This window comes from Gorilla gorilla, chromosome 16 (assembly GCF_029281585.2).
Source record: "Gorilla gorilla gorilla isolate KB3781 chromosome 16, NHGRI_mGorGor1-v2.1_pri, whole genome shotgun sequence".
NCBI classification, from domain to species: Eukaryota; Metazoa; Chordata; class Mammalia; order Primates; family Hominidae; genus Gorilla; species Gorilla gorilla.
Genome location: NC_073240.2, coordinates 92,208,495 through 92,234,476, shown reverse-complemented (window position 1 = coordinate 92,234,476; position 25,982 = coordinate 92,208,495). Strand labels below are relative to the sequence as shown.

Sequence of the window (25,982 nt, the reverse complement as noted above, 5' to 3'; positions counted from 1 at the left end):
CAGTTAGCCAAGATAGCACCACTGCCCTTCAGCCTGGGCAACAGAGTGAGACTCCGGGGGGGAAGAAAAGGAGTGTAATGTAATGCTTCACTCATCTTCTTTAAGCAGCAGTGGGAGTAAATCCCACTACTTCAGGGCAACCTCCATCTCCCACTGCAGCCAAGATTCAATCTAAGGGGGTTAGTGGGAAGAAAGGCTCAGCATAAAATACCATATGAGGTCTCAAAGTCCAGTGTGAGCACAGCGTGTTTTTTGTTTTTTGCTTAACCTTGTATTATACAGCTTTTCAAACATAGAAACGTAGGGAGAAGTTCAGTAAAGTGGCATGTGCCTGTATTCCAGTTATCTGGGGGGCTGAGGTGGGAGGATCACATGAGCCCAGGAGCTCAAAGCTGCTGTGAGCTATGACTATGCCTCTGCACTCCAGCCTGGGCAACAAGAGCAAAACTCCATCTCAGAAAAAAAAGAGACAGATCATGTCACTGCACTCCAGCCTGGGTGATAGATAAAGCCAGACCTTGTCTCAAAAAAAAAAAAAAAAACAGAAAAACAGAAAAAAGAAACGGTGTCTCACTCTGTTGCCCAGGCTGGGGTGCTGTAGCATGATCGTAGCCTCAAACTCCTGGGCTCAAGTGATCCTCCTGCCTCAGCCTCCCACGTATCGAGATTAAAGGTGCCCACCACCACGCCTGGCTATTTTTTATGTGTTGTAGTTGACCAATCTTATCTCAAACTCCTGGCCTCAAGCAACCCCCCCCCCACCCCGACCTGGACCTCCCAAAGTGGTGGGAATTACAGACATGAACCATTACTCCTGGCCAAATTATTTCACCTGTAAAAACTTCAGTATGTATCTCAAAGAGATAAGGACTTGTTTTTAACAGAAATACAAGCCTGTATAACATAGAAATACAAAAAATAATAATAACATAGAAATACAATACCTGGCCCAACGCTGTGGCTCACGCCTGTAATCCCAGCACTTTGGGAGGCCAAGGCAGGCGGATCACTTGAGGTCAGGAGTTCGAGATCAGCCTGGCCAACATAGTGAAACCCCGTCTCTACCAAAAATACAAAAATTAGCAGGGCATGGTGGCACTCGCCTGTAATCCCAGTCTACTCGGGAGACTGAGGGAGGAGAATCTCTTGAACCTGGGGCGGCGGGGGGGTTGTGGCGCGGAGCTTGCAGTGAGCCTAGCTCCTCCACTAGGCAAAAGGGCGAGACTCTGTCAGGAAAAAAGAGAAAAGAAAAGAAATACAATACCCGAAAAGTTTTAGTAATTCCTTAAATCAGTTATCTTTGAATTATTATCCAAAAAAGATCCACACATTGAAACATTTTGTTGATACATCTCTTAAATCTCTTTTATTCTGAAGTGTTTTCCCCTCCCACATTTCCCACTTTGCCATTTTTTTGAAGACGACAGATCATTTGTCCCATATAATTTCCTACATTTTGGATATGGTTGATTTCATACCTTCGGTGTCTTAACATATTCCTGCTAATCTCTGTATAGCCTATAAACTGGTAGTTAGATCTTGAGGCTTGATTAGGTTCAATTTTTGGCAATAGGTGATGCTCTGTGTTTCCTATGCATCTCACCAGGAAATGATATGATGGTGTGATTGATCAGAGTTGAGGTATTGTTAGCTAGCCTGATGCATCCATTATGTCTTTTTTTTTTTTTTTTTTTTTTTTTGGAGGCAAAGTCTAGCTTTGTTGCCCAGGCTGGGGTGCAGTAGCGCGATCGCAGTTCACTGCAACCTCCGCCTCCCTGACTCGAGCGATTCTCCCACCTCAGCCTCTTGAGTGCTGCGACCCCAGGCGCCGCCACCTAATTAATAGACGCGTTGCCTCCGTTTTTCAAATGTCCCTTTCAGGACGCCGTCCCCTTCCTGGTACGCGAAGCGCTGGGAGCGAAAGGGACTTCCGGGAGATCTAGGAAGTAGCTTCTTTTTCTGGCAGAAGGCGGGGTTCTCCCCGTACGCTGCGGAGTCTCTGCGGGGTGTAGACCGGAATCCTGCTGACGGGCAGAGTGGATTAGGGAGGGAGGGTCGAGACACGGTGGCTGCAGGTCTGAGACAAGGCTGCTCCGAGGTAGTAGCTCTCTTGCCTGGAGGTGGCCATTCATTCCTGGAGTGCTGCTGAGGAGCGAGGGCCCCTCTGGGGTCTCCGGAAGTCGGTGCCCAGGCCTGAAGGATAGCCCCCCTTGCGCTTCCCTGGGCTGCGGCCGGCCTTCTCAGAGCGAAGGGCGTCCTTCCACCCCGCGGCGCAGGTGACCGCTGCCATGGCTTTTCCCCATCGGCCAGACGCCCCTGAGCTGCCTGACTTCTCCATGCTGAAGAGGCTGGCTCGAGACCAGCTCATCTATCTGCTGGAGCAGGTCAGTGCTTGCCTGGCGCCTTTATCGCATCTACAGTTTAGCACTCATTGGATGCACATTTCTTCCTTGCCGTGCCCCTTTGATCTTGTTCTTGGCCCCTGGTATTGTCCTTGGAGCTTCCCCAGCAGGTCCAGAATGAATCCAGGGAGTAGTAAGAGCTGTTTGGAACCTGGCCAGAGAGTTAATGGAAATCACCCCCCAACCCCGCATACAGGCAAGGGAGACACCATTAGTGCCAGGCATCCCTAGGGACGGAAAGATGGTTAAGACATCTTTGCCATTAGGGATCTTACCACTCCAGTAGGAGCTGTATGAAGCACAAATTATCACACACAGGTGGTAAATGAGTGATAGAGCTAGTGTACCCGAAGAGTTCACAGTAAGTGATCATTTCTAGCTGGGGTGATGATCTAGGAGCTTCAAGGAGGTGAGTGTGAATAATAAGCATATTTTCTTTGGAGACTAAGCATGCTCCAGGCAGATAGATTGGTAGGAGCAAAGTTGGCCAACCAGGGAAAGACAAGGCATGTAAGCGAAGACACCCATCAGCAGTTACACAGTAGCCACTGAAAAAATTTTTTTTTCCATTTGTAGCATTAGACAATACTTGATGATTCTAATAGTGATGTGTGTGGTGGCGTAAATGGGCAACAAGAAGGTCATTTAGGAGACCGTAGATCAGACAAGAAGTAAAGGCCCACACAAAATTGGTAGCAGTGGGAATGAAGGAAAGTGATGGATTTTTAAGTTATGGTGAAAGAAAACTCAAAGACTTAATGATTGGTTATAAATGTTGAAGGAGAAGCAAAAATGAGTGAGATTTTTAACCTGGGTTATTAGGAAAATAATACTGCCACTGTGATTTTAATGGATTACTTGTGTAATCATTTAGTTATTCATTTTATGTCTGTATTCCTCATTAGACTGGAAGGTGGGCAGGGATCATGTTTGTTTTGTTCAACACTACCCAGTGAGTACCTAGCTTAGAGTCAAGCACACACCATGTGCTTAATAAATATTTGTTGTATTAACATTGAATAGAAATGAGAAAAATAATTAGAAAAAGGAACAGGTTTGATGAGGGAAGTTGATTTGTTTGGGTTTGGATGGGGGAAGTTAAGATGCCCGTAAGAAATACAGCTTGTAACATCCAGCAGATAGAAACGTAGAACTGCAGCTGCATTGTGAGGACTGGAAGGAAGATGGATCAAGATGAGAACTGCAGGGCATCTTAGACCAGATTTTATTTCTATTTTATTTTATTTATTTTTTTGAGACACAGTCTCACTCCGTTGCCCAGGCTGGAGTGCAGTGGCGCGATCTTGGCTAACTGCAACCTCCACCTCCCGGGTTCAGGTGATTCTTCTGCCTCAGCCTCCCAAGTAGTTGGGATTACAGGCGCACGCTAGCCCACCTGGCTAATTTTTGTATTTTTAGTAGAGACAGCGTTTCACCATGTTGGCCAGGCTGGTCTCAAACTCCTGACCTCAGGTAATCTGCCCGTCCCAGCCTCCCAAAGTGCTGGGATTATAGGCTTGAGCTACCACTCCCGGCCTATTTCTCTTTAATACTTAGTGCTTGCACAGTGACATGCACATAAAAGACTTGCAACAAATGTCTGAAGAATTGAAAAGAGGTGCTAGTTAAAGCCACTAGTTCAGGTGAGATCAAGTAGAGGAGACCAAGAAGAGACACTTGAGCCCATTGGGTGATTCAGCATGGCCAAAGTGGATTTCCAGGCAATAACGTCCTCTCCTAACTAACTTCTGACTTAATTTTTGTTAATGTGCACTGCTATTCAGCTTGAAATATCAGAATCATCTTTGCCTCTCCTTCACCCTGGTACTTAACTGAACCAGTTGCTGAGTTCCGTGGATACTTCTTTACACATAACTTTTTTATGGTGATTATAAAATAACACTTGCACATTATAGAAAATGTAAGAAGATCAAGGAAAGGAAAAAGGAAAAAAAAACTACTTATAGCCCTACCATCAGTTATAAACACTACTAACACTGTTAATTTCTTTCAAGTATTAAAAAAAATATTAGGCTGGGTGCGATGGCTCATGCCTGTAATCCCAGCACTTTGGGAGGCCGAGGCAGGCAGATCACCTGAGGTTGGGAGTTCGAGACCAGCCTGACCAACATGGAGAAACCCCATCTCTACTAAAAATACAAAATTAGCTGGGCATAGTGGCCCATGCTTGTAATCCCAGCTACTCAAGAGGCTGAGGCAGGAGAATTGCTTGAACCCAGGAGGTGGAGGTTGCGGTGAGCCGAGATTGCGTCATTGCACTCCAGCCTGGGCAACAAAAGCAATACTCCATCTCAAAAAAAAAAAAATTATATTACACATTCCATGTATCTCTTAATCTATTTTTGCTCACACCACCACCAGCCTAAATCAGGCCTCTTTCATTGCCACATGCTTGCGCTCCGTGGATGGTTTTATTAACTCCCTAAGTGGACTCCCTGCCTCCTGTTTCTCTGGTCTTCAGATTCCTCTAACATTTCCAGCTGATTGGAATGCTTCAATATACAAAAGCTTTATTTTTCCCTGTTAATTAGAGGATCAAGGCCACACTCCCCTAAGCTGGCATTTGGAGCCCTTCCTGCTCAATTCTAACCAACTATTTCGGTCTATTTTTCACCATTCACCTGCCTTAAGATTTCCTACCCTCTGTTGACCATTTTGAGTTTGGGAAACTAAAAAATAAATAAACATTTAAAAAGGCCAAACGTAGTGGCTCACACCTGTAATCCCAACAGTTTGGGAGGCTGAGGCAGGTGGATCACCTGAGGAGGTCAGGGGTTCGAGAACACCCTGGCCAACATGGCGAAATTCCATGTCTCCTAAAATACAAAAATTAGCCAGGTGTGGTGGCATGCGCCTATAATCCCAGCTACTCGGGAGGCTGAGACAGGAGAATTGCTTGACCCTGGGAGGCAGAGGTTGCAGTGAGCTGAGGTCATGCCACTGCACTCCAGCCTGGGCGACAGAGTAAGACTCTATCTTTAAAAAAAAAAAAAAAAAAAAAAAAACAGGCCAGGAGCGGTGGCTCACACCTGTAATCCCAGCACTTTGGGAGGCCGAGGCAGGTGGATCACGAGGTCAGGAGTTCAAGACCAGCCTGGCCAAGATGGCGAAACACCGTCTCTACTAAAAATACAAACATTAGCCAGGTGTGGTGGCGGGCACCTGTAATCTCAGCTACTCGGGAGGCTGAGGCAGAGAATTGCTTGAATCCGGGAGGCGGAGGTTGCAGTGAGCCAAGATCGCGCCACTGCACTCTAGCCTGGGTGTCAGAGGGAGACTTCATCTCAAAAAACAAACAAACAAAACAAAACAACAAATAAGACTTTAAAAAAAAGATTTCCTGCCCTCTATACTGTTGACTTTTTGGGCTGGATCATTCTTTGTGGTGGGGGTTGGCCTGTGCATTGTTGGATGTCTAGCAGCATCCCTGGCCTCTACCCACGAGATGCCAGTAAAACCCCTACCCTGAGTCAGATAACCAAAAATGTGTCTGGACATTGCCAAATGTCCCTCGGAGGGCAAAATCGTCCCCTTACTACACAGCCTATGCTCTCTCTCTGATCTTTGCTGGACTGTCCTCTTCATCCATCCATGTCAACACCCTACTCATTTGTGAAGGCCTGGTTGAGAGGAAACTCCCAGTGACTTTCCCCTCCGTGTGACCTCTCCTTCCTCTGAACAGACATTGAGATCGGTGTCAGGAGTGGTGGTGCAGGAATCGTATGACAGGGATTGTGGGGTGGGGGAGTGGAAGGGTGATGGGGTGAGAACTGTCCTGGGTTTGCTAAGTTTTCTGCAGTGAACATGTGCTATTTTATTTTGTACTTAGGAGAAAAATGCAAGGTGGGGTTCTGTTGTGTTTGGCTTTGTTCAGCAGGAGACCAGGGGTGGTTGGGAGCCAGAGTGGAGGAGGCAGCAGAGAAGGGGAGTGAGGTGCAGACCAAGGTCACAGGTGAGCAGAAGGGTTGAGTGACAAGGAGTTAACCTGAGAAAGAAGGTGGGATGTCTTCTTCCCACTGGTACAGAAAACGAGAAGGCAAAATAGGTAAATATACAGAGAAGTGTCAACTGTGGATACAGATAATAAATAAGGTGATGGGCTAGACGATACTTAGTGCCCTCCCACCTCAGAGACTGTTTCTGTTAGATGGGTGGCTGGGCCACTTCTCAGCTGCGGAAGCTCGTGTGACCTGTGAGTGACCCAACATATTGTGTCTCCTTCAGCTTCCTGGAAAAAAGGATTTATTCATTGAGGCAGATCTCATGAGCCCTTTGGATCGAATTGCCAATGTCTCCATTCTGAAGGTACTGTCCCTTTCCCCTGGGGGTCATGCCCCTCTTTGAGCAGTTTTTCTTTTGATGAACAATACAAACTACTGAAGAGTGACTACTCTTATAGGGCAAATATAGGGTAGCTTAATTGGGTAGAAAAGGGAGATTGATGCTGTTTGTATTTTTTTGTTTTGTGTTTTTTTGCGGGGGGAGACGGAGTCTCTCTCTGTTGCCCAGGCTGGAATACAGTGTAGTGGCACAATCACAGCTCACTGCAGCGTTGACCTCCTGGACTCAGGTGATCCTCCTGCCTCAGCTTCCCAAGTAGCTGGGACCACAGGCATGTGCCACTACACCTGGTTAATTTTTAAATTTAAATTTATTATTTATTTTTCTGAGTCTGTTTGCTACAGAATATATATATATATATATATTTTTTTTTAATTTTGTAGAGATGGAGTCTTGTTATGTTACCCAGGCTGATCTCAAACTCCTGGGTTCAAGTGATCTTCCTACCTTGGCCTCCCAACGTGCTGGGATTACAGGCATGAGCCACCACACCTGGCCCATACTGTTGTTATATTGTTTTATTTTAGGTTTTCCTATTGACAGTTTGAGGAAAATTCAGTGGGATGGTCGTCAGGGGAGCATAATTAGCATAATTAGGAAGCCCTCAAGAATTAGCATAATTAGGAAGCCCTCAAGAAGTCCCCTATCTTCGTGTCACACTTTGTGCTTTTCAGGCACTCTTATGTCCATTGTCTTATTGGATTCTCTCTGTAGCAACACGAAGTAGACAAGCTATACAAGGTGGAGAACAAGCCAGCCCTCAGCTCCAATGAACAGTGAGTGTCTGGGAGAGTCTGTCCCTACTCCAAGCTGGAAGAGGTCCCTAGGGGCACGTTTGCCTTTCATCTGTCCTTGGCTGAGATATATGGTTCACCTCCCTGAACTTTACAATTTCATGGCTACGTTACTCTTCTGTTGTTTTGTTTTGTTTTGTTTTGTTTTCTGTAGTTTCCTTTCTGTGGTTTCTTGTCCTCTTCCCTCTCTAATTTATAATACAGTCTATAACCAGATTGACTAATCTTTCAAAATTATTTTCATCGTGCTTTTCTCAAGAACCTGCAAGGCAGCCGGGTGCGGCGGCTCACGCCTGTAATCCCAGCACTTTGGGAGGCCGAGGCGGGCGGATCTTCTGAGGTCAGGAGATAGAGACCAGCCTAGCTATCATGGTGAAACCCCATCTCTACTAAAAATACGAAAATTAGCCGGGTGTGGTGGCATGTGCCTGTAATCCCAGCTACTCAGGACGCTGAGCCAGGCGAATTGCTTGAACCCGGGAGGCGATGAGTTGCAGTGAGCCAAGATTGCGCCACTGCAGTCCAGCCTGGGTGACAGAGCAAGACTCCATCTCAAAAAAAAAAAAAAAAAAGAAGAAGAATCTGCAAGGCCTCTTATTACTTGCTGAAGATTGTCCACATTATTTGTCATAGACTTCAAGGCTGTCTGCAGCGTGGCCTCCCACGTTACCTTTCCAGCCTTGTCTCTCTTGTGTCCCCTTCAAGCCTCTGTTAACATGTGCTTCCACCCGCCTCTCAGCCTGTGCCTTCACCCTTTTCATCACTCCATTCGCTCTGCCTGAAATTCTCTCCTGTCCTCACTGCTCCTATAAAGAATATCCATCCTTCAGAGCCCAGCCACCTCCTCCATGAAGCTCTCTGTTGCCCTTCCAGTCCAGAGTGATTTTCTCCTCTGGATTTCCATGGCATTTTGTATTTGTCCTGTTCGCTCGGCATGTAGTCATGTACAGCTGTTGTCTTGATTTTAAAGTATTTCTGAAACTTAATTAATGTACATGCTTTCTTAGAAGAAAAAATTCTCCTGGATACATGGAGAATATATCCATGTACCCCAGTTTGAAAAACATTATTTTCTCTTACTTTCTTATATTTAAATTTTTTTAATTAAATTTATTTATTTTCAGAAACAGGGTCTCACTCTGTTGCACAGGCTGGAGTGCAGTGGTGCACTCATAGCTCACTGCAGCCTTGAGCTCCTGGGCTCAAGGGATCCTCCTACCTCAGTCTCCTGAGTAACTGGGATTACAAGTGTGCAGCACTGCATCCGCCTATAGTTTTATTTTATTTTATTTTTTCGAGTAGGAGTCTAACTCTGTCACCCAGGTTGGAGTGCAGTGGTGGGATCTGCCTCCCAGGTTCAAGCAATTCTCCTTCTTAGCCTCCCAAGTAGCTGTGATTACAGGCGCCTGCCACCATGCCCAGCTAATTTTTGTATTTTTAGTAGAGATGGAGTTTCTCTATGTTGGCCAGGCTGGTCTTGACCTCTTGACCTCAGGTGATCCGCGCTCCTTGGCTTCCCAAAATGCTGGGATTATAGGCATGCACCACCTCACCAGGCCTTATAGTTCTTTTATTTTACTATTATTATTATTATTTATTTTTATTTTATTTTATTTTATTTTATTTTATTTTATTTTTTTGAGACGGAGTTTAGCTCTTGTCATGCAGGCTGGAGAGCAATGGCGCGATCTGGGCTCACTGTAACCTCCACCTCCTGGGTTCAAGTGGTTCTCCTGCCTCAGCCTCCTGAGTAGCTGGGATTACAGACATGCGCCACCATGCCCAGCCAATTTTTGTATTTTTAGTAGAGACGGGGTTTCACCATGTTGGCTGGGCTGGTCTCAAACTCCTGACCTCAGGTGATCCACCCACCTCTGCCTCCCAAAGTGCTGGGATTACAGGTGTGAGCCACCATGCCCAGCCAATTTTTGTATTTTTAGTAGAGACGGGGTTTCACCATGTTGGCTGGGCTGGTCTCAAACTCCTGACCTCAGGTAATCCACCCGCCTCTGCCTCCCAAAGTGCTGGGATTACAGCACTATTATTATTTTTAATAGAGATGAGGTCTCACTGTGTTGCTGAGGCTAGTTTCGAACTCCTGAGCTCAAGCATTCTTCTCACCTTGGCTTCCCAGAGTGTCAAGATTACAGGTGTGAGCCACCACGCCCAGCCTTTATTTTTAACTGACAGATAATAATTGTATATTTTTATGGGGTATTCTTATATTGTTTTTCAGCACTGATTGTTAATATACTCCATATATGCATCTTTTTTTGCCCACTGGATTGTAAATTATTTGAGAACAGGAACTTTTGGGTCCACCATAGGGCCAGTAATGTACCCAGCTCATCACACTATACCCATTATGTTGAGAGGTATCTTCTGTGGTTGGTATATGGTGGACCAAGAGAATAGCATAGCTTTGGCTAGGATGAGACCTGTAGGGCAAATGGCAAAAGAGTTGGTATTGTTTCCATTTCTTCTAAGTTGCTATCCAACTTGATAATTTTTCTTCACTGTTTTTTTTTCTTTCTCTCTCATAGATTGTGCTTCTTGGTCAGACCCCGCATCAAAAATATGCGATACATTGCCAGTGAGTGTGCCATGGTACTATGTGTAACTGTGGGAAAGGGCGGGCAAAATCTAAGGGCCTTGGCCATAAGGACCCTCTAATAAGAAAATAATTGTTTGAGTTGGCCGTAGCACTTGTGGAGGATGTCTGCTTCCCTGCTTCTTTTTTTTTTTGAGACGGAGTTTCACTCTTATTGCCCAGTCTGGAGTGCAATGGCACGATCTCGGCTCACTGCAACCTCCGCCTCCTGGGTTCAAGCGATTCTCCTGCCTTAGCCTCCCAAGTAGCTGGGATTACAGGTGCCCACCACCAGATCGGGCTAATTTTTTGTGTTTTTAGTAGAGACAGAGTTTCACCATGTTGGCCAGGCTGGTCGCAAACTCCTGACCTCAGGTGATCCACCCGCCTTGGCCTCCCAAGTGCTGGGATTACAGGCGTGAACCACTGTGCCCGGCAGCTTCCCTGTTTCTAGCATAACAGATGGCCCATGACTTGCTGGGCTGCATTCCTTCTCTCTGTAGGTCTTGTCAATGCTGACAAACTGGCTGGCCGAACTCGCAAATACAAAGTGATCTTCAGCCCTCAAAAGGTGAGTTTGGATCCTGGAGGAAGTGGGATAAGGTAGAACAGGACTGAGGACCGGGCAGGGGTAAGGGGCCAACAGCACTACCTCCCTGTCTCCGTTCGTTTTCTGTTGCTGTAACAGAATACCTGAGACTAGGTAATTTATAATGAACAGAAATTTATTTAGCTCATGGTCTGGGGAGGTTGTGAAATCCAAGAGTGTGGGGCTGGCATCTGGCGAGGGTCATCCCATGGCAGAAGGGTGGAAGGTGGGAGCCAGCACATGAGACCAAGAGACACCCAGGGGCTGGACTCGCCTTATAGCAACCCACTCCTGCCATAAGGACATTAATCCATTCATGAGGACTCCTCCCTCATGACCCAATCACCTGTTATTAGGCTGCACCTCCCAACACTGTTGCACTGCGGATTCAGTTTCCAACAGATGAACTTTTGGGAGACACATTCAAACCATAGCACTCCCTCAAAGCAAATTATGTGTGATTGAACCTAATACCTGTCACTAACGCATCCTCAATTCATTAACATATCCTCATTTGTTTAGCAGAGGGTCTGTCATCATACTGTCCCAAATAAAGTATTGTGGAATTGTGCGAAGAGGCCTCTGTAGATTTTTTTAAATGAAAAGCTTCATGCTTGCGAGGTAGAACCTGCTCTGTATCCCTAACACAAACTCTAGTATAGTAATGGTGCACAATGTTACAGCTTTCCAGTGACTTTCTCCCTGTATCCCTTTAATAATAAATACGATAAATCATCACCCTCCCTCTTCCCATCCCCTATGCTTATAAGGATGTGGCTGGGCTGCCCCTGGGTTACTAGAACCATGCCACCATATATTGGAAAAGCCTTTTCTTGCACAGGAAAGGAACCTTAGAGACTGTTTTACTCCACCCCAACTTTGAGCAGCTGAGTGAACTGAAGCCCATGCTCACACAGTGAGTTAGCACAGCCAGAGTAGAGCTCTTCCATCTTTAACTCAATAATTGCAGTACATATTTGGAGGCCCATCATAGTCTGTCCATTTCTTGATTCCATTGAGCTCCCCTCTCACCTCCACATCAGCTACGTGCATCCTCAATCCCAGTGACTGGGAGGAATGACGTGCCAGGCCTTTACCTTGCCAACCATAGGCCTCTAAAGCTACAGCAAGTAGTGCATGCTTACTTACAGAAGGTAGAAGCTAGACTAGGAAGAACAGGGATTTATTCCTTTTCAATCTTTCTAAGAAAATTCTAGAGAAAATAGAGGCAGTAACTAAGGACTGAAGCCTCTGAAACCAGGCTGTCTGGATAAAATCCGCCCTTGAGGCCTTATTACCTGTGTGGTCTTGGGTTAGGTACTGAGCTGCTCTGTGTCTCGGTTTTCTCATCTGGAAGATAGAGTTGATAATAGTACTTATCTCTTAATTTAAGTGAGATGACTTTGAGTCTCTGTTGAAATAAGAAATCAAGTGGGACCCTAGGCTTATATTGTTTTCCCCTTCTGTAAAAGGAATAAGAGGAAAGAGCCAGTGACCTTCCTTTGAATGTCACCTGAACATTGATAGCACAATCTTACAAATATTTATCTTACGATAATATGCTTAGGAATACAAACGTGAAGTATTATTACCAGGGCAAGAAATTATTGAGTAGGACAACCACTCAGAATTATAGGTACCTTTGAATGTTACTAAAGGAGTCATGGCAATAATTTCTAGTTCTTGGACTCTTACAAAACCTTTTTTTTTTTTTTTTTTTTTCAAATTACGCTTCCAAGGACAGCTTTGGTGTTTTGTCTTGTTTTGTTTTGTTTTTGGAGACAGTGCATTGCTCTGTCACCCAGACTGGAGTGCAGTGCCGCAATCTCGGCTCACTGCAACCTCCGCCTCCCAGGTTCAAGCAATTCTCCTGCCTCAGCCTCCCGAGTAGCTGGGACTACAGATGTGCACCACCATGCCTGGCTAATTTTTTGTATTTTTAAAAGAGGTGGGGTTTTGCCATATTGCCCAGGCTGGTCTCGAACTCCTGAGCTCAGGCAATCCGCCCACCTCTGCCTCCCAAAGTGCTAGGATTACAGGCATGAGCCACTGCGCCTGGCCAAGGACAGATTTGTATTAACAGGGAATAATCCTACAAGTTAAAATAACCCTACAAGCCTCTCTATTACACAGAAAAACAAAATAGGTATTTTTATGAGTGTTCTCCACTTAACACCTTATCTAATCTAATTCTTTGACCTAATTTTATATTAGGAGGCATCTCTCTCTCTTCTTTGAGACTCCTTTGTTAATTATGAAGATTGGCAGTTTTCAGACCTGGCTCTGGAATTCCATTACTTAGCATTAAAAGTTAAAAGCAGGCCTGAAGATTTCAGTTTTCCTGGCAGAAATGAGTGAGGGAGGAATAGGATTCTTCTGTGTAACAGTAAAATAAGGAGCACGTAGCATTGATCTACATCTCACAGAGCTAGTATGAAGATGAAGACAAGTGATTCCTGTAAAACACTAAGAACAATGCCTAATCCATTTTAAGGGCTTACAACATTAGCTGTTAATAATGTCATCTCATTATCAGATGTGAGTGCCCTCAGCATTCTTTCTCATTACTTTCAAATATTCACCCTTTCCCCACTTACCTCAAAGGAGGAAGAGATCGTGGCCTTTTCCCTTCTAAGATGAGCTGTTCCATGCCAGTTCTTGGCCCCATTTCTGCTTTCCTTCTCCATTATCTTGCTTTACCAGGTAGACTTTCTCTTCTGCCTTCACCCATGTCTATCCCTTCTAAACAATGTCTCCCATTTCATCTCTTCTCCCTATCAGGGCTCCCCCTTCTTTCATGGCCAGGCTTCTGTGAAGAATGTTCTATTGTCACTGCTTCTGCTTCCTCATCTCCACCTTCATCGTTTCATCTAGTCTCCCTCAGGTCTCCGTTGTCAAATCCACTGGTGCCTATTTAATGTTAATCCTACTTAACTTCCCTGGCATTTGACACTGTTGCCCACCCTTCCTTGCAACTCTCACCTTTCCTGCCTTGACTGTTGCTGTTTTCTCCTGCCCCTGCCTCTCTGAGTATTCTTTCTCAGTCTTCCCTGCCAGGTCCTGTACTCTGGCCCCCTTTTGTCTTGTGTTCCCTAGAGTCCTGTCCTTAGCTCTCCTCCACGTGTTCTTTTCTCTTGGGCAGACCGTCTACTTTATTTATTTATTTGAGACAGGGCCTCACTCAGTTGCCCAGGCTGGAGTGCAGTGGCACAATCTCAGCTCACTGCAGCCTTGACCTCCTGGGCTCAAGTGATCCTCCCATCTCAGCCTCCTGAGTAACTAGGACTACAGGCACACACCACCATGCCCAGCTAATTTTTGCATTGTTTTGTAGAGATGGGGTGTCACTGTGTTGCCCAGACTGGTCTAGAACTTCTGGGCTCAAGCAATTCACCTGCCTCGGCCTTCCAAAGTTCTGGGATTATAGGAGTGAGCCAGTGCACCCAGCCACATCATCCACTTTAAATACAGCGTATATGCTACTTAATCCCAAGTCCTTGTCTGTGTCTCCCAAGGTCCCATGGGCATGTCCTAAACAGAACTCACTCTCCCTTGTACAGATCTTTTCCTCCCATCTGCTCCTCCACAATTTCCAGAGCACTTCATGCCGTTGCTCTCATCTCTGTCTGCACAACTTACCTTTTGAAGACAGCTGAACTCCTTCTCCTTTGTAAAGCTCTTCCATTCTCTCAGGGAGATAAGAAGCAATTTACTCAAACATAAATTAAATGGATGAGAAAGAACTGAAGTGCTGGGCTGAATGATTCTAATGGCCCTTTCTAGATCTTAAGAGTCTGGGTTCTCTTGTCTTTCACTGGGTTCGGTCATTATTGTCCTCATCAGTGACCATAGAGGAACTCCAGAGAAATGGAGAGAACAGAGAAGAAGGTAGTTACTAATCAATTTCCTTTTCTCTTTCAGTTTTATGCGTGTGAGATGGTGCTTGAGGAAGAGGGAATCTATGGAGGTGAGAGGAGATGAATGTGAGTGGAAAGGGGAAGAGAACATACAGAAGAAAAAACTGTTGTTGTTCTCCAACCCCCCCACCCCGCCCCCGCCACCAGCTCCTTCTTTTCCTGGTCTTATTCCTGTTAGTGTAGCAGGAGGAGAGGTTCCTGAGAATGGGAATGGGAATAGGACCACGAATTAGAACACTACTGGGGGCTGGGCACGGTGGCTCATGCCTGTAATCCCAGCACTTTGGGAGGCCGAGGGGGTGGATCACCTGAGGTCAGGAGTTCGAGTCCAGCCTGGGCAACATGGTGAAACCCCATCTCTACTAAAAATACAATAATTAGCTGGGCGTGATGGTGCACACCTGTAATCCCAGCTACTCGGGAGGCTGAGGCAGGAGAATTGCTTGAACCCGGGAGGCAGAGGTTGCAGTAAGCCGAGATCACGCCATTGCACTCCAGCCTGGGCAACAAGAGTGAGACTCAGAGAAAGGAAGGAAGGAAGAAAGAAAGAAAGAGAGAGAGAGAGAGAAAGAAAATAAAAGAAAAGAGAGAAAGAGAGAGAGAGAGGGAGGGAGGGAGAAGAAAGGATAAGAAAAGAACACTCCTGGGGTAGTATGAAAGGAACACCAGGGCTTAGAGTTGGAAATGACCAGCCACTCTTTTCTCACCTTCCAAGGCTCCCACAGGAAAAACTGGGCCTCCCCTCTGTGTATTCCTCACGCTATTCTCCACACAACCCAAACCTGATCACAGCCCTCCCTGCTGGAAATAGCAGCGGCTCAATATAAAGCCCAGAATCCCCAACATGCCTCCTATCCCTTGCACAGTCTGGCCCCTCCTGTCCCATTAGCCTCATCGTGTGCTGCTTCCCTCTCCTGACTCGCCACCCTCCAGTCAGACTTTACCCATGCTTTTCCAGGTACCCAGAACGTTCTCCACCCTATAGCTTGTTGCCTTCCTGAGTCTTACCCAAATTCTAAGCTTGATTTTCTCTTCTTGAGGGAAGTCTTTACTATACCCCCAGTTGTGGTTACATCCCTTTAATATATGTGCTCACAGCTTGCTGTTTGACCTCTTTGGAGCACAACCGTGATTTAATAGTTTGTGTCATAATTTGTCTGGTGTGTCTCCCTCACTAGACTGTAAGCTCCAGAAGGTTGGGAGCATGTCCATTTTGCTCACTGCTGTATCTCTGGTGTTCATACAGTCCTACATGTAGGCAGCTTTCAGTAAATATTTGCTGAATAATGAATGAGTGAGCCGGGCGTGGTGGCTCACACCTGTAATCCCAGCACCTTGGGAGGCCAAGGCGGGCAGATCACCAGAGGTCAGAAGTTTGAGACAAGCCTGGCCAACATGGCAAAACCCCGTTTCTGCCAAAAATACAAAAATTAGCTGGGCATGGTGGCGTGCACCTGTAATCCCAGCTACTTGGGAGGCTGAGGCAGGAGAATTGCTTGAACCGAGGAGGCGGAGGTTGCAGTGAGCCGAGACCGCACCATTGCACTCCAGCCTGGGTGAAAAGAGCTAAACTCCGTCTCTAAATAAATAAATAATGAATGAATGAATGAATGAATGAATGTTTTCTCGGCACTTTTGGTCAGCCCTCTAGTAAAAACCCACCACTTATCACATTGTATTAGAGGCTGCTGTGGACACGTCTCCTTTCCTTATCAGACTGTGAGCTCCTTAAGGGCAGGGACTGTGTCTTATTCTTCTTTGAGCCTCCATTGCTTAATGCAGTACTGGCATGTGGCAGGCACTCAAATATTTGTTGCACGCACTCAAGTATTTGTGGTGGACCTTCCCTCTTAACGTGAAGCTAAGTACCTTCTGCAGGGAGGCTGATGCTCTCTGTCCCCACAGATGTGAGCTGTGATGAATGGGCCTTCTCTTTGCTGCCTCTTGATGTGGATCTGCTGAGCATGGAACTACCAGAATTTTTCAGGGATTACTTTCTGGTAAATGCAGAGGCCCTTGTGTCTTGGCATCAGGGGATGGGGACAAATGTGGGATGCAGAGGGCTAGAAATACCAATATAACCTTTGTCCAACGCAAGTAATTTATCACAAGTGATAGTGATGCGGTGATTGAGTGCTACAGATTGGTCTCTGTGGGACTTCCTGTGGAGCCAATGAAAATGAGCCTTTCAAGCATCCCCCAGGCCCTGCCACCCTGCTCCAGGGCTTCTAGGGCTAGCCACTTTCCAGGTGGTCCTATTGGGTTGATTCATATCTTTGTGGCTTGTGTGGTCCCTGCAGGAAGGAGATCAGCGTTGGATCAACACTGTAGCTCAGGCCTTACACCTTCTCAGCACTCTCTATGGACCCTTTCCAAACTGCTATGGAATTGGCAGGTGCGCCAAGGTAAGAGCACTAGCAGTACTATTGTCCCAGCAGACCCTGTCTTCCCTGTTCTCTACCCTCCTGGGGTTATCCAAGGGCATCTGTGATATGAGGTGTATTCTTTACTTTGCTTTCATTGTTCTGGAATAGATCCTCAGAGAGGAGAACTTGTGTGGCTAACAGAGAAGCAAAAGCCAGGATCTCCTGGGTAGCATTCCTAAATCTCTTTTTATTTTGGGGACAGAGTAACACATCTCATCAGTAGGAAGAGTGCTGGGGAAGGATAGACACAGACGGGAGTAGATAGGGCCATATTGTGAATAATTAGCTCCTGTCTCGGGGACAAGAGGAAGTATCACGTGGAAAGGGCTGGCTTCTGTAGGTATGGGGCTGCAGTAGGGACCTGGACACAAGACTGAGAATGTCTTGGGCCCTGGCAGATGGCATATGAATTGTGGAGGAACCTGGAGGAGGAGGAGGATGGCGAAACCAAGGGCCGAAGGCCAGAGATTGGACATATCTTTCTCTTGGACAGAGGTAAATTACGCCCAGCGTTCCTGTCATCTTTCAGCCCTAGAAGACATGGGAATATGGAAAGCGTGGTGGCAAAGTTAAAATCCTAAAGTTAGGGCTGTGAATCCCAGCTTTGAGGAGCGTGGGTCCTTGGCCCTATGGAAAGTATCAAAGCTGCCCTTGGACATGCTGTGTAGAAGGCTGGGTCAGGGAGAACCTTCATGGTCAGGGATCTCTGTTTCAGATGTGGACTTTGTGACAGCACTTTGCTCCCAAGTGGTTTACGAGGGCCTAGTAGATGACACCTTCCGCATCAAGTGTGGTAAGTGCTATGGTCCTCTGCCTCTTGGCAAGATGGGCGGGTCATCAGCCTTGGCACCTCCCACACGGGGCAGGGTTTGTGGGAGAGACCCAGACCCTGAATGAACTGCTGGCTTCCAAATAGTTTGACGACCTTTATGGCAGTTCAGGGAATGGTAGGAGAAGTCCTCATTGGAGATCCTAATAGCTGTCCCTCTGCTCTCAAAGGGAGTGTCGACTTTGGCCCAGAAGTCACATCCTCTGACAAGAGCCTGAAGGTGCTACTCAATGCTGAGGACAAGGTGAGGGTGTGGCTGCTAGCAATGGGCCCACCTAGGGCCACTGCTTATACCAGGTTGTGGGCCCCAGCTCTGAGAGGGGAGGCTGAGTCTATGGGAGAGAGGGTTTCCCCACCAGTTCAGAGCATCTCCTAGAACACGGAGTAGGCATTTGATATGGACTTACGGATCCCAGCTCAGCTTTCTTTGTATTTCTGCCAGAACACCTGAGTACCCTTCCTGTACTGTCATTCTACTGCTAAGTTATGGTTCTGACAGAGTAAGCTGTTCTTGTCTTACTGTCCTCACAGGTGTTTAATGAGATTCGGAACGAGCACTTCTCCAATGTCTTTGGCTTCTTGAGCCAGAAGGCCCGGAACTTGCAGGCCCAGTATGATGTGAGGCTCCAAGCCCTGGTCCTCTGTTTTGTTCCCTCAGTGGCTTCCCAAGGCTGCTGCCCTTGGGCTCCCCTTCTAATACTATGACAGGTTCCCTGTCCTTTCTCATGGATGGATGGCAACTGAGGGAGGGTGGTGGTTTCTCGTGTCTGAGGTTGGGGGGTTCACCTTTGGGAATTTTCCCACAGCGCCGGAGAGGCATGGACATTAAGCAGATGAAGAATTTCGTGTCCCAGGAGCTCAAGGGCCTGAAACAGGAGCACCGCCTGCTGAGTCTCCGTAGGTTTCAGCTTGAGGGGCGTGAGGGGAAGTGACTGTGTCCCTCTGGGGAAAGCTCCAGAGGACCATTACTCCCGAGGAGGAGATCCCTGTTCATCTGATGCATATGGTCTTATTTGGTGTAAAGTGGGAAGAAGTGCTTTTGGATTTTGCCTTAGGAGGTTTTTATTCTTCTGGACAATAAAGGGACATCTTTCTAGAACCAGGAATATGTCAGCTCCCTTTGTCCAACCTGCAGATATTGGGGCCTGTGAATCCATCATGAAGAAGAAAACCAAGCAGGATTTCCAGGAGCTAATCAAGACTGAGCATGGTAACTGCCGCAGCCTTGCTGTGCTACTGCCCACACTTCTACTTCCCCAGCTCCCAGCCCCGTCCCACCCTTAAAAGATGTTCTCTGGCTCTTTCCAGCTGACACTGGCTATGTGGAATGCTGGTTCCTGCTAGAAGTCCTGGGGGTCCCTTAACCCACCCCAAGGATGGAGAAAGAGATGGGGAGACAGACACCTGTTAGCATAGATGGCAACAGCTGAGCTGGCCCCCAGTAACAGGCTCTCCTCTGATTACTCACAGCACTGCTAGAGGGGTTCAACATCCGGGAGAGCACCAGCTACATTGAGGAACACATAGACCGGCAGGTGCGCAGGTGGAGGGCTGGGGGTGCCAAGAATGGCATTTAGAGGTGGGGTCGGCCTTAAGCAGAAGGAAAAGAACACGTGTTGTGAAGTTTCAGTTCTCCTTGAGTCTTTCTTCCTATGCAGGTGTCGCCTATAGAAAGCCTGCGCCTCATGTGCCTTTTGTCCATCACTGAGAATGGTGAGCCCAAAAGACTGAAGATGAGAATGTCAGATTGAGAAACTATGCCTTAGGGACAGAAGAAGTGATTTTGAAAGGCTAAGGCAAATGTCTTAGCAAACAGAATGTTTCCCTGTAATTTAATGGATTCTTTTTTGTTTGGGGTGAATTATCACCAGGACACAGGGTAATTTATTGCTTTAGCCCTAAGCGGGACCACATCCAGGCCACCCTAGAGCCTTGTCATATCTTAGGACTGCAGGGGTGCAGAGCTGAGTGGCATTTCTCTCATCACTCCATCTGTCCTTATTTTCAATAAGATAAAGATACATTCCAGGAAAAAGGGACAGCAAGTTAATTTCATGAACATTTATTTTATTTATTTATTTTTTTGAGACAGAGTCTCGCTCTGTCACCCATGCTGGAGTACAGTGGTGCGATCTCGGCTCACCACAACCCCCACCTCCTGGGTTCAAGTGATTCTCCTGCCTCAGCCTCCTGAGTAGCTGGGACTACAGATGTGCACCACCACGCCCAGCTAGTTTTCATGAACATTTCTAAAATTCCAGATTGTGCAACCTTCATGGCAACTTGTTTTTACTGTTGAAGTCTTCCAGTTGGTGAATATTCTTGAAGGTTGCCTTCTTTTTCTTCCTTTTTTTTTTTTTTTTTTAAGACAGAGTCTTGCTCTGTTGCCTAGGCTGGAGTGCAATGGCACGATCTCGGCTCACTGCAACCTCCACCTCCCAGGTTGAAGCGATTTCTCACCTCAGCCTCTCAAGTAGCTGTGACTACAGATGCACGCTATCATACCCAGCTAATTTTTGTATTTTTAATAGAGACGGGGTTTTGTTATGTTGGCCAGGCTGGTCTGGAACTCCTGACCTCAGGTGATCCACCTGCCTCGGCTTCCCTAAGTTGTGGGATTACAGGAGTGAGCTACTGTGCCCCCGCCAAAGCTTGCTTTCTACCCAGAGAAGTATTTGCTTATTCTAAATCTCATTTACTGTAGTTAGAATCCCAGTTATTATTACCTCTATGGAGAAAAACATACAAGACCGTGCTTTTGGAACTCATTTGAACACTTTTCCTATTTCTCAATAGTTGTGAAGCTGTTCCTAGTAGAACTGCCCCTTAGCCAGAAAGAAATGCATGAATGCCAGGTGCGGTGGCTCATGCCTGTAATCCCAGCACTTTGGGAGGCCAAGGCAGGCGGATCTTGAGATCAGGAGTTGGAGACCAGCCTGACCAACATAGTGAAACCCTGTCTCTACTAAAAATACAAAAATTAGCCAGGTGTGGTGGCGCATGCCTGTAATCCCAGCTACTCAGGAGGCCGAGGCAGGAGAATGGCTTGAACCCGGGAGGCGGAGGTTGCAGTGAGCCAAGATCGCACCACTGCACTCCAGCCTGGGTGACAGAGCAAGACTCCATCTCTAAATAAATAAATGCATGGGTCGTCACTTCTCCTCCCTCCTGCTGCATCCTCCCCACATCCCACTACGATCACCGTTAGTTCCAGTGTCCCCTCCTCAGGACCCTTATGTTTCACAGCTCTTCTTGGGAGCTCCCAGACCAAGGCTTTATCTTTCAATAAAGCAAGCTTAAATTTAGAACCAACTGTATACTCTGCAGGGTTAATATTTACTGAATCCTTCCTCCTGAAGAAAGCGTTCGTTGCTGGTTGATCTGTACATTTTAGGGTGCCTCTGCCGGCCTCTTTCTCATGCACCTGTCTTATTTTCCTCACTCTTAGGTTTGATCCCCAAGGATTACCGATCTCTGAAAACACAGTATCTGCAGGTAAGGCCTGGAGAATGTATTCTTGAGGGAACTTGATGGAGGGCAGTTATTGGGCATTTTTGAAAGAGGCAAGAGAAGTGGCCCCTTTCCTGCCTCCATTACCCTCCTGTTTCCATTCAGGCCTCCCTCTTAGAGCTACTAGGGAGAGTCACCTTTCAGCACGCCTCTCTGCCCTCTACCCTTGTTTCACCCCACACACTGACGGCGCATGGCCAGTGCTGAGAATTTAAACATTTCAGTGCTGGCCCCAGTGGTGAGTTCTTATTCCTGGGAGTCTCCCTCATTTTAGCACCGTGTGAGGCATTGATTCAGCTTTCCTTCCTGGTACTTCTCAAGTCTTACTTCATCCAGGAAGCCTTTCCCATACATCCATGGGTCTCTAAAGTCTCATGCTGCTTTTTATTCTTCTTTGTTTGGTGCTAATTATTTCTTTTCTTTTTTTTTTTTTTTTTTTTTTATTTCAAGACGATGTCTTGCTCTGTTGCCCAAGCTAGAGTGCAGTGGCGCGGTCTCCGGTCACTGCAGCCTCTGCCTCCTAGGTTCAAGCATTTCTGTGCCTCAGCCTCCTGAGGAGCTGAGACTACAGGCACGAGCCACCATGCCCAGCTAATTTTTGTATTTTTAGTAGAGATGGGGTTTCACCATGTTGGCCAGGCTGGTCTCAAACTCCTGACCTCAAGTGATCTGCCTGCCCTGGCCTCCCAAACCCAAAGTGCTGGGATTACAGGCATGAGCCACCACTCCCAGCCCTGTTTGGTTATTTCTGATGTGAAAATTTATCTCAACAAAGTGTGAGCTCCTTCACACTGCAGCAGAGGCTTCATAGTCCTTCTGCTCAACTCTGTAGTACCTGACAGTGCTAGATGCTCTTTGGACACTCAGTAAATAGTCTAATTACATCTCCTTCAGAGCTATGGCCCTGAGCACCTGCTAACCTTCTCCAATCTGCGAAGAGCTGGGCTCCTAACGGAGCAGGCCCCCGGGGACACCCTCACAGCCGTGGAGAGTAAAGTGAGCAAGCTGGTGACCGACAAGGCTGCAGGTAAGCAGGGAGCACAAGTGACCCCTGCTCCAGCTGTTGTCCTGACTTCTCTCAACAGGCAGCATGCTGGGAGGGACAGAATGAATTGGAGAAGTTGGACTGATTCCTTCCTATTAATGTCATTACTATTATTACTACTACTTCCGCTAGTAAGAGCGGTTTCCACATAGTAAACACTTACCATGTGCTGAGCCCTTTAGTTTCTCATTTAATCTCACAAAGACTATTAGATAAATTTTCTCATCCTCATTTTATGATGAAACTGAGGCTTAGAGAATTAAGTGATTTGTCCAAGGTCCCTTAGTTAGTAAGTTAGGTCGGTTTAACTCCAAAGCACATACCAATAAACTCGGGTTACCCTGTGGATTGCATTGAGTAGAGAGCTGGTACCCCGTAGGAGGGGGAAGACTGTGGGTGGGGAGAAGGGTGGGGAGTATATCTTGATTAGTTCCAGGGAATTATAGTTGAACAGCTTCCGAGAGTTTTTGGATGTGGTTGGTGCTGTCGTGTCCTGAATGGTGTTATCTGTGGCAGTGTCATGAATCCGTAGACCTTAGGTGAAACCTGACACAGATTTCTTCCCCAGGAAAGATTACTGATGCCTTCAGTTCTCTGGCCAAGAGGAGCAATTTTCGTGCCATCAGCAAAAAGCTGAATTTGGTATGTGGAACAGGGATGGTTAGGGGAGACAGTGGGTTCATTCCATTGTGGAGTACTTTTTTTTTTTTTTGAGATGGAGTCTTGCTCTGTTGCCCGGGCTGGAGTGCAGTGGCACAATCTCAGCTCACTGCAACCTCTGCCTCCCAGGCTCAAGTGATTCTCCTGCCTCAGCCTCCCAAGGGATTACAGGCATGTGCCACCACGCCCAGCTAATTTTTGTATTTTTAGTAGAGACAAGGTTTCCCCCATGTTGGCCAGGCTGGTCTTGAACTTCTGACCTCAGGTGATCCGCCCACCTCAGCCTCCCAAAGTGCTGGGATTACAGGCATGAGCTACTGCGCCCAGCCCATTGTGGAGTACTTTGAATCCACAAAAACCTTTTTGTCATTTCATGTGTATAAAGATTCTTTTGTTTGGTAGTCTTATAGCATGGTAGATTCATTCATTTAATCAACATGTAACAAGCAGCTGCCAATGCCAGAGAATATTCTAAGTGCTGCTTCAGTGACAACCATATCTTGTGTCACTTAAGGGCAGGGAAAGGAGAACCCATCCCTCCAGCCCCTTTACATTATTCAATAATGGCGCATGGGAACTCATTCCAGAGAACTGGCAGTTACTGAACAAAAACTGCCATCTTCCGTTATGGATTCTCTTTTCAGGGCTATTGCTGGTTCTCCCTTTAGTTGAAATAAGAATTGTTCCTTGGGCTATGCCACTTTATCTGACCCTTTAAAGGATTAGGGAGCTGAGCTGTCACTTGCCTAATGAAGTCCCTTTGTCTTGGACAGATCCCACGTGTGGACGGCGAGTATGATCTGAAAGTGCCCCGAGACATGGCTTACGTGTTCAGTGGTGCTTATGTGCCCCTGAGCTGCCGAATCATTGAGCAGGTGAGAGCATGTCATTCTTGCTCCCATTCATATTTCATTCTCTCTGCTTTCTCTTGGTCCCTGGCCTGTCTCAACTTTTTTTTTTTCTTTGAGATGGAGTCTTGCTCTGTCACCCAGGCTGGAGTGCAGTGGCACAATGTTGGCTCACTGCAACCTCCACCTCCCAGATTCAAGTGATTCTCCTGCCTCAGCTTCCCAAGTAGCTGGTACTACAGGCATGTGCCACTGCACCCAGCTAATTTTTGTATTTTTAGTAGAGATGGGGTTTCATATAGACAGGGCCAACTATATGTTGACCAGGCTGGTCTCGAACTCCTGACCTCAGGTGATCCCCCCGCCTCAAACTCCTAAAGTGTTGGAATTACAGGCGTGAGCCACCACACCTGGCCCTGTCTCAACTTTTTGCTACTTGAGTAATGAGCAAGAAATGTGACAGTCTGGCTGCTGTGCCCTTCCTTTCCTAAGCCTGATACTGTCTGTAGCCTTAAAAACAGTGCTTACACCTTCCCAGGTGCTAGAGCGGCGAAGCTGGCAGGGCCTTGATGAGGTGGTACGGCTGCTCAACTGCAGTGACTTTGCATTCACAGGTATGTGGCATTAACAGTGGGGTAGGCTGGCAGTGAGAGGTGGGCTGGATGCACCACTCAGGACTAGCATGTCAGGGAAGAGCTGAATCTGGTCTGATCCTCACAGATATGACTAAGGAAGACAAGGCTTCCAGTGAGTCCCTGCGCCTCATCTTGGTGGTGTTCTTGGGTGGTTGTACATTCTCTGAGATCTCAGCCCTCCGGTTCCTGGGCAGAGAGAAAGGTAAGAGAGAGCAGAAAGGTGAGAATTGGCCTGCATTGTATCTGGGTAACAAAGTGTCAGCTGGGCACGGTGGTTCATGCCTGTAATCTCAGCACTTCGGGAGGCGGAGGCGGGCAGATCATCTGAGGTCAGGAGTTAGAGACTAGCCTGACCAACATGGTGAAACCCCATCTCTACGAAAAATACAAAAATTAGCCAGGCATGGTGGCGTGGTGGCGGTTGCCTGTAATGCTAACTACTCAGGAGGCTGAGGCAGGAGAATTGCTTGAACCCAGGAGGTGGAGGTTGCAGCGAGCTGAGATTGCGCCATTGCACTCCAGCCTGGGCAACAACAGCAAAACTCCATCTCAAGGAAAAAAAAAAAAAAAAAAACACGCAAAGTGTCCTGCACAGGAATATTTTTCTCCTGGCCTCAGAGTACAACTTGCCATAGCCTTACTGTGGGCTGCCACAGCAGGGAGCCCAGTTATACCAGTCGTAGAAAGCAGTGGTGCCCAAGAGCATGGCACTCACGTCTCTGTCTATAAACTGGTGCTGTGATCCCGTGGGGGCTGTGGAACTGGAGAGCCTCTATGGGTTGCCGTTGGGGCCTAAGATCTGTGCTGTCTCTTCTGCTGCTGCATTTGACTCCTTAGGCTACAGGTTCATTTTCCTGACGACAGCAGTCACAAACAGCGCTCGCCTTATGGAGGCCATGAGTGAGGTGAAAGCCTGATGTTTTTCCCGGCCAGTGTTGACACCTTCCCTGAACACGTTCCTCAGTGGGATGCAGGCATCTGGCACCCAGCTGCTATAACCAAGTGTCCACCAACTACCTGCTAAGAGCCGGGAGCATGGAACGTGTTGGGATTTAGAGAACATTATCTGAGAAGAGTTCACTTCCTGCTCCCAGGATATTTCTCTTTTCTGTTTATGAAGTACAACCCATGCTGCTAAGATACGAGCAGGAAGAGGTATCCTTTGCTAAATCCTGTTTGAATATCATTGTAAATAAAGCCTCTGCTCTCAGACGTAATACGTTTGTTGTTCTGGACACGCATTTCCATCTTTATTAGTGAAAGCCCACTGGAGCTTTCTACAGGGGCTTCCTATGCTTCTTGGCCTGGACTTTGTAGTGGCTCCAGGCCTGGTCTGGTTCTTCCCTGTAAAAATCACTCTACCACTCTGTACCTG

General features: G+C 47.0%; 1 protein-coding gene across 3 annotated transcripts; it reads left to right on the top strand.

The window, feature by feature from the left end:
* Positions 1-1,892: 1,892 nt before the first annotated feature.
* VPS33B (VPS33B late endosome and lysosome associated) lies at positions 1,893-25,824 on the top strand. Of its 3 annotated transcripts, XM_019010869.3 has the most exons (23): positions 1,893-2,384; positions 6,648-6,728; positions 7,479-7,540; positions 10,102-10,151; positions 10,652-10,719; positions 14,659-14,704; positions 16,560-16,654; positions 16,955-17,059; positions 17,479-17,575; positions 17,796-17,873; positions 18,080-18,153; positions 18,441-18,527; positions 18,716-18,806; positions 19,045-19,119; positions 19,380-19,444; positions 19,568-19,622; positions 21,358-21,404; positions 22,314-22,446; positions 23,033-23,106; positions 23,898-23,999; positions 24,511-24,586; positions 24,693-24,809; positions 25,445-25,824. In XM_019010869.3, exons 1-23 carry the CDS (start codon positions 2,289-2,291, stop codon positions 25,522-25,524), a joined length of 1,854 nt encoding a protein of 617 aa, XP_018866414.2. In that variant the 5' UTR covers positions 1,893-2,288; the 3' UTR covers positions 25,525-25,824. The 3 variants fall into 3 exon arrangements, with proteins under 3 accessions (XP_018866414.2, XP_063554921.1, XP_018866415.2); XM_019010870.3 differs by lacking the exon at positions 7,479-7,540 and having other exon boundaries at positions 2,369-2,384; XM_063698851.1 differs by lacking the exons at positions 6,648-6,728; positions 7,479-7,540 and having other exon boundaries at positions 2,200-2,384.
* Positions 25,825-25,982: the final 158 nt, after the last annotated feature.

Excerpts from the sequence above, each read along its gene's own strand:
- VPS33B (XM_019010869.3), top strand. The coding sequence starts at position 2,289 with ATGGCTTTTCCCCATCGGCCAGACGCCCCTGAGCTGCCTGACTTCTCC. Across the intron at positions 2,385-6,647 it reads TCATCTATCTGCTGGAGCAG|CTTCCTGGAAAAAAGGATTT; the intron begins GTCAGTGCTTGC and ends TGTCTCCTTCAG. Across the intron at positions 16,655-16,954 it reads TTTTCAGGGATTACTTTCTG|GAAGGAGATCAGCGTTGGAT; the intron begins GTAAATGCAGAG and ends TGGTCCCTGCAG.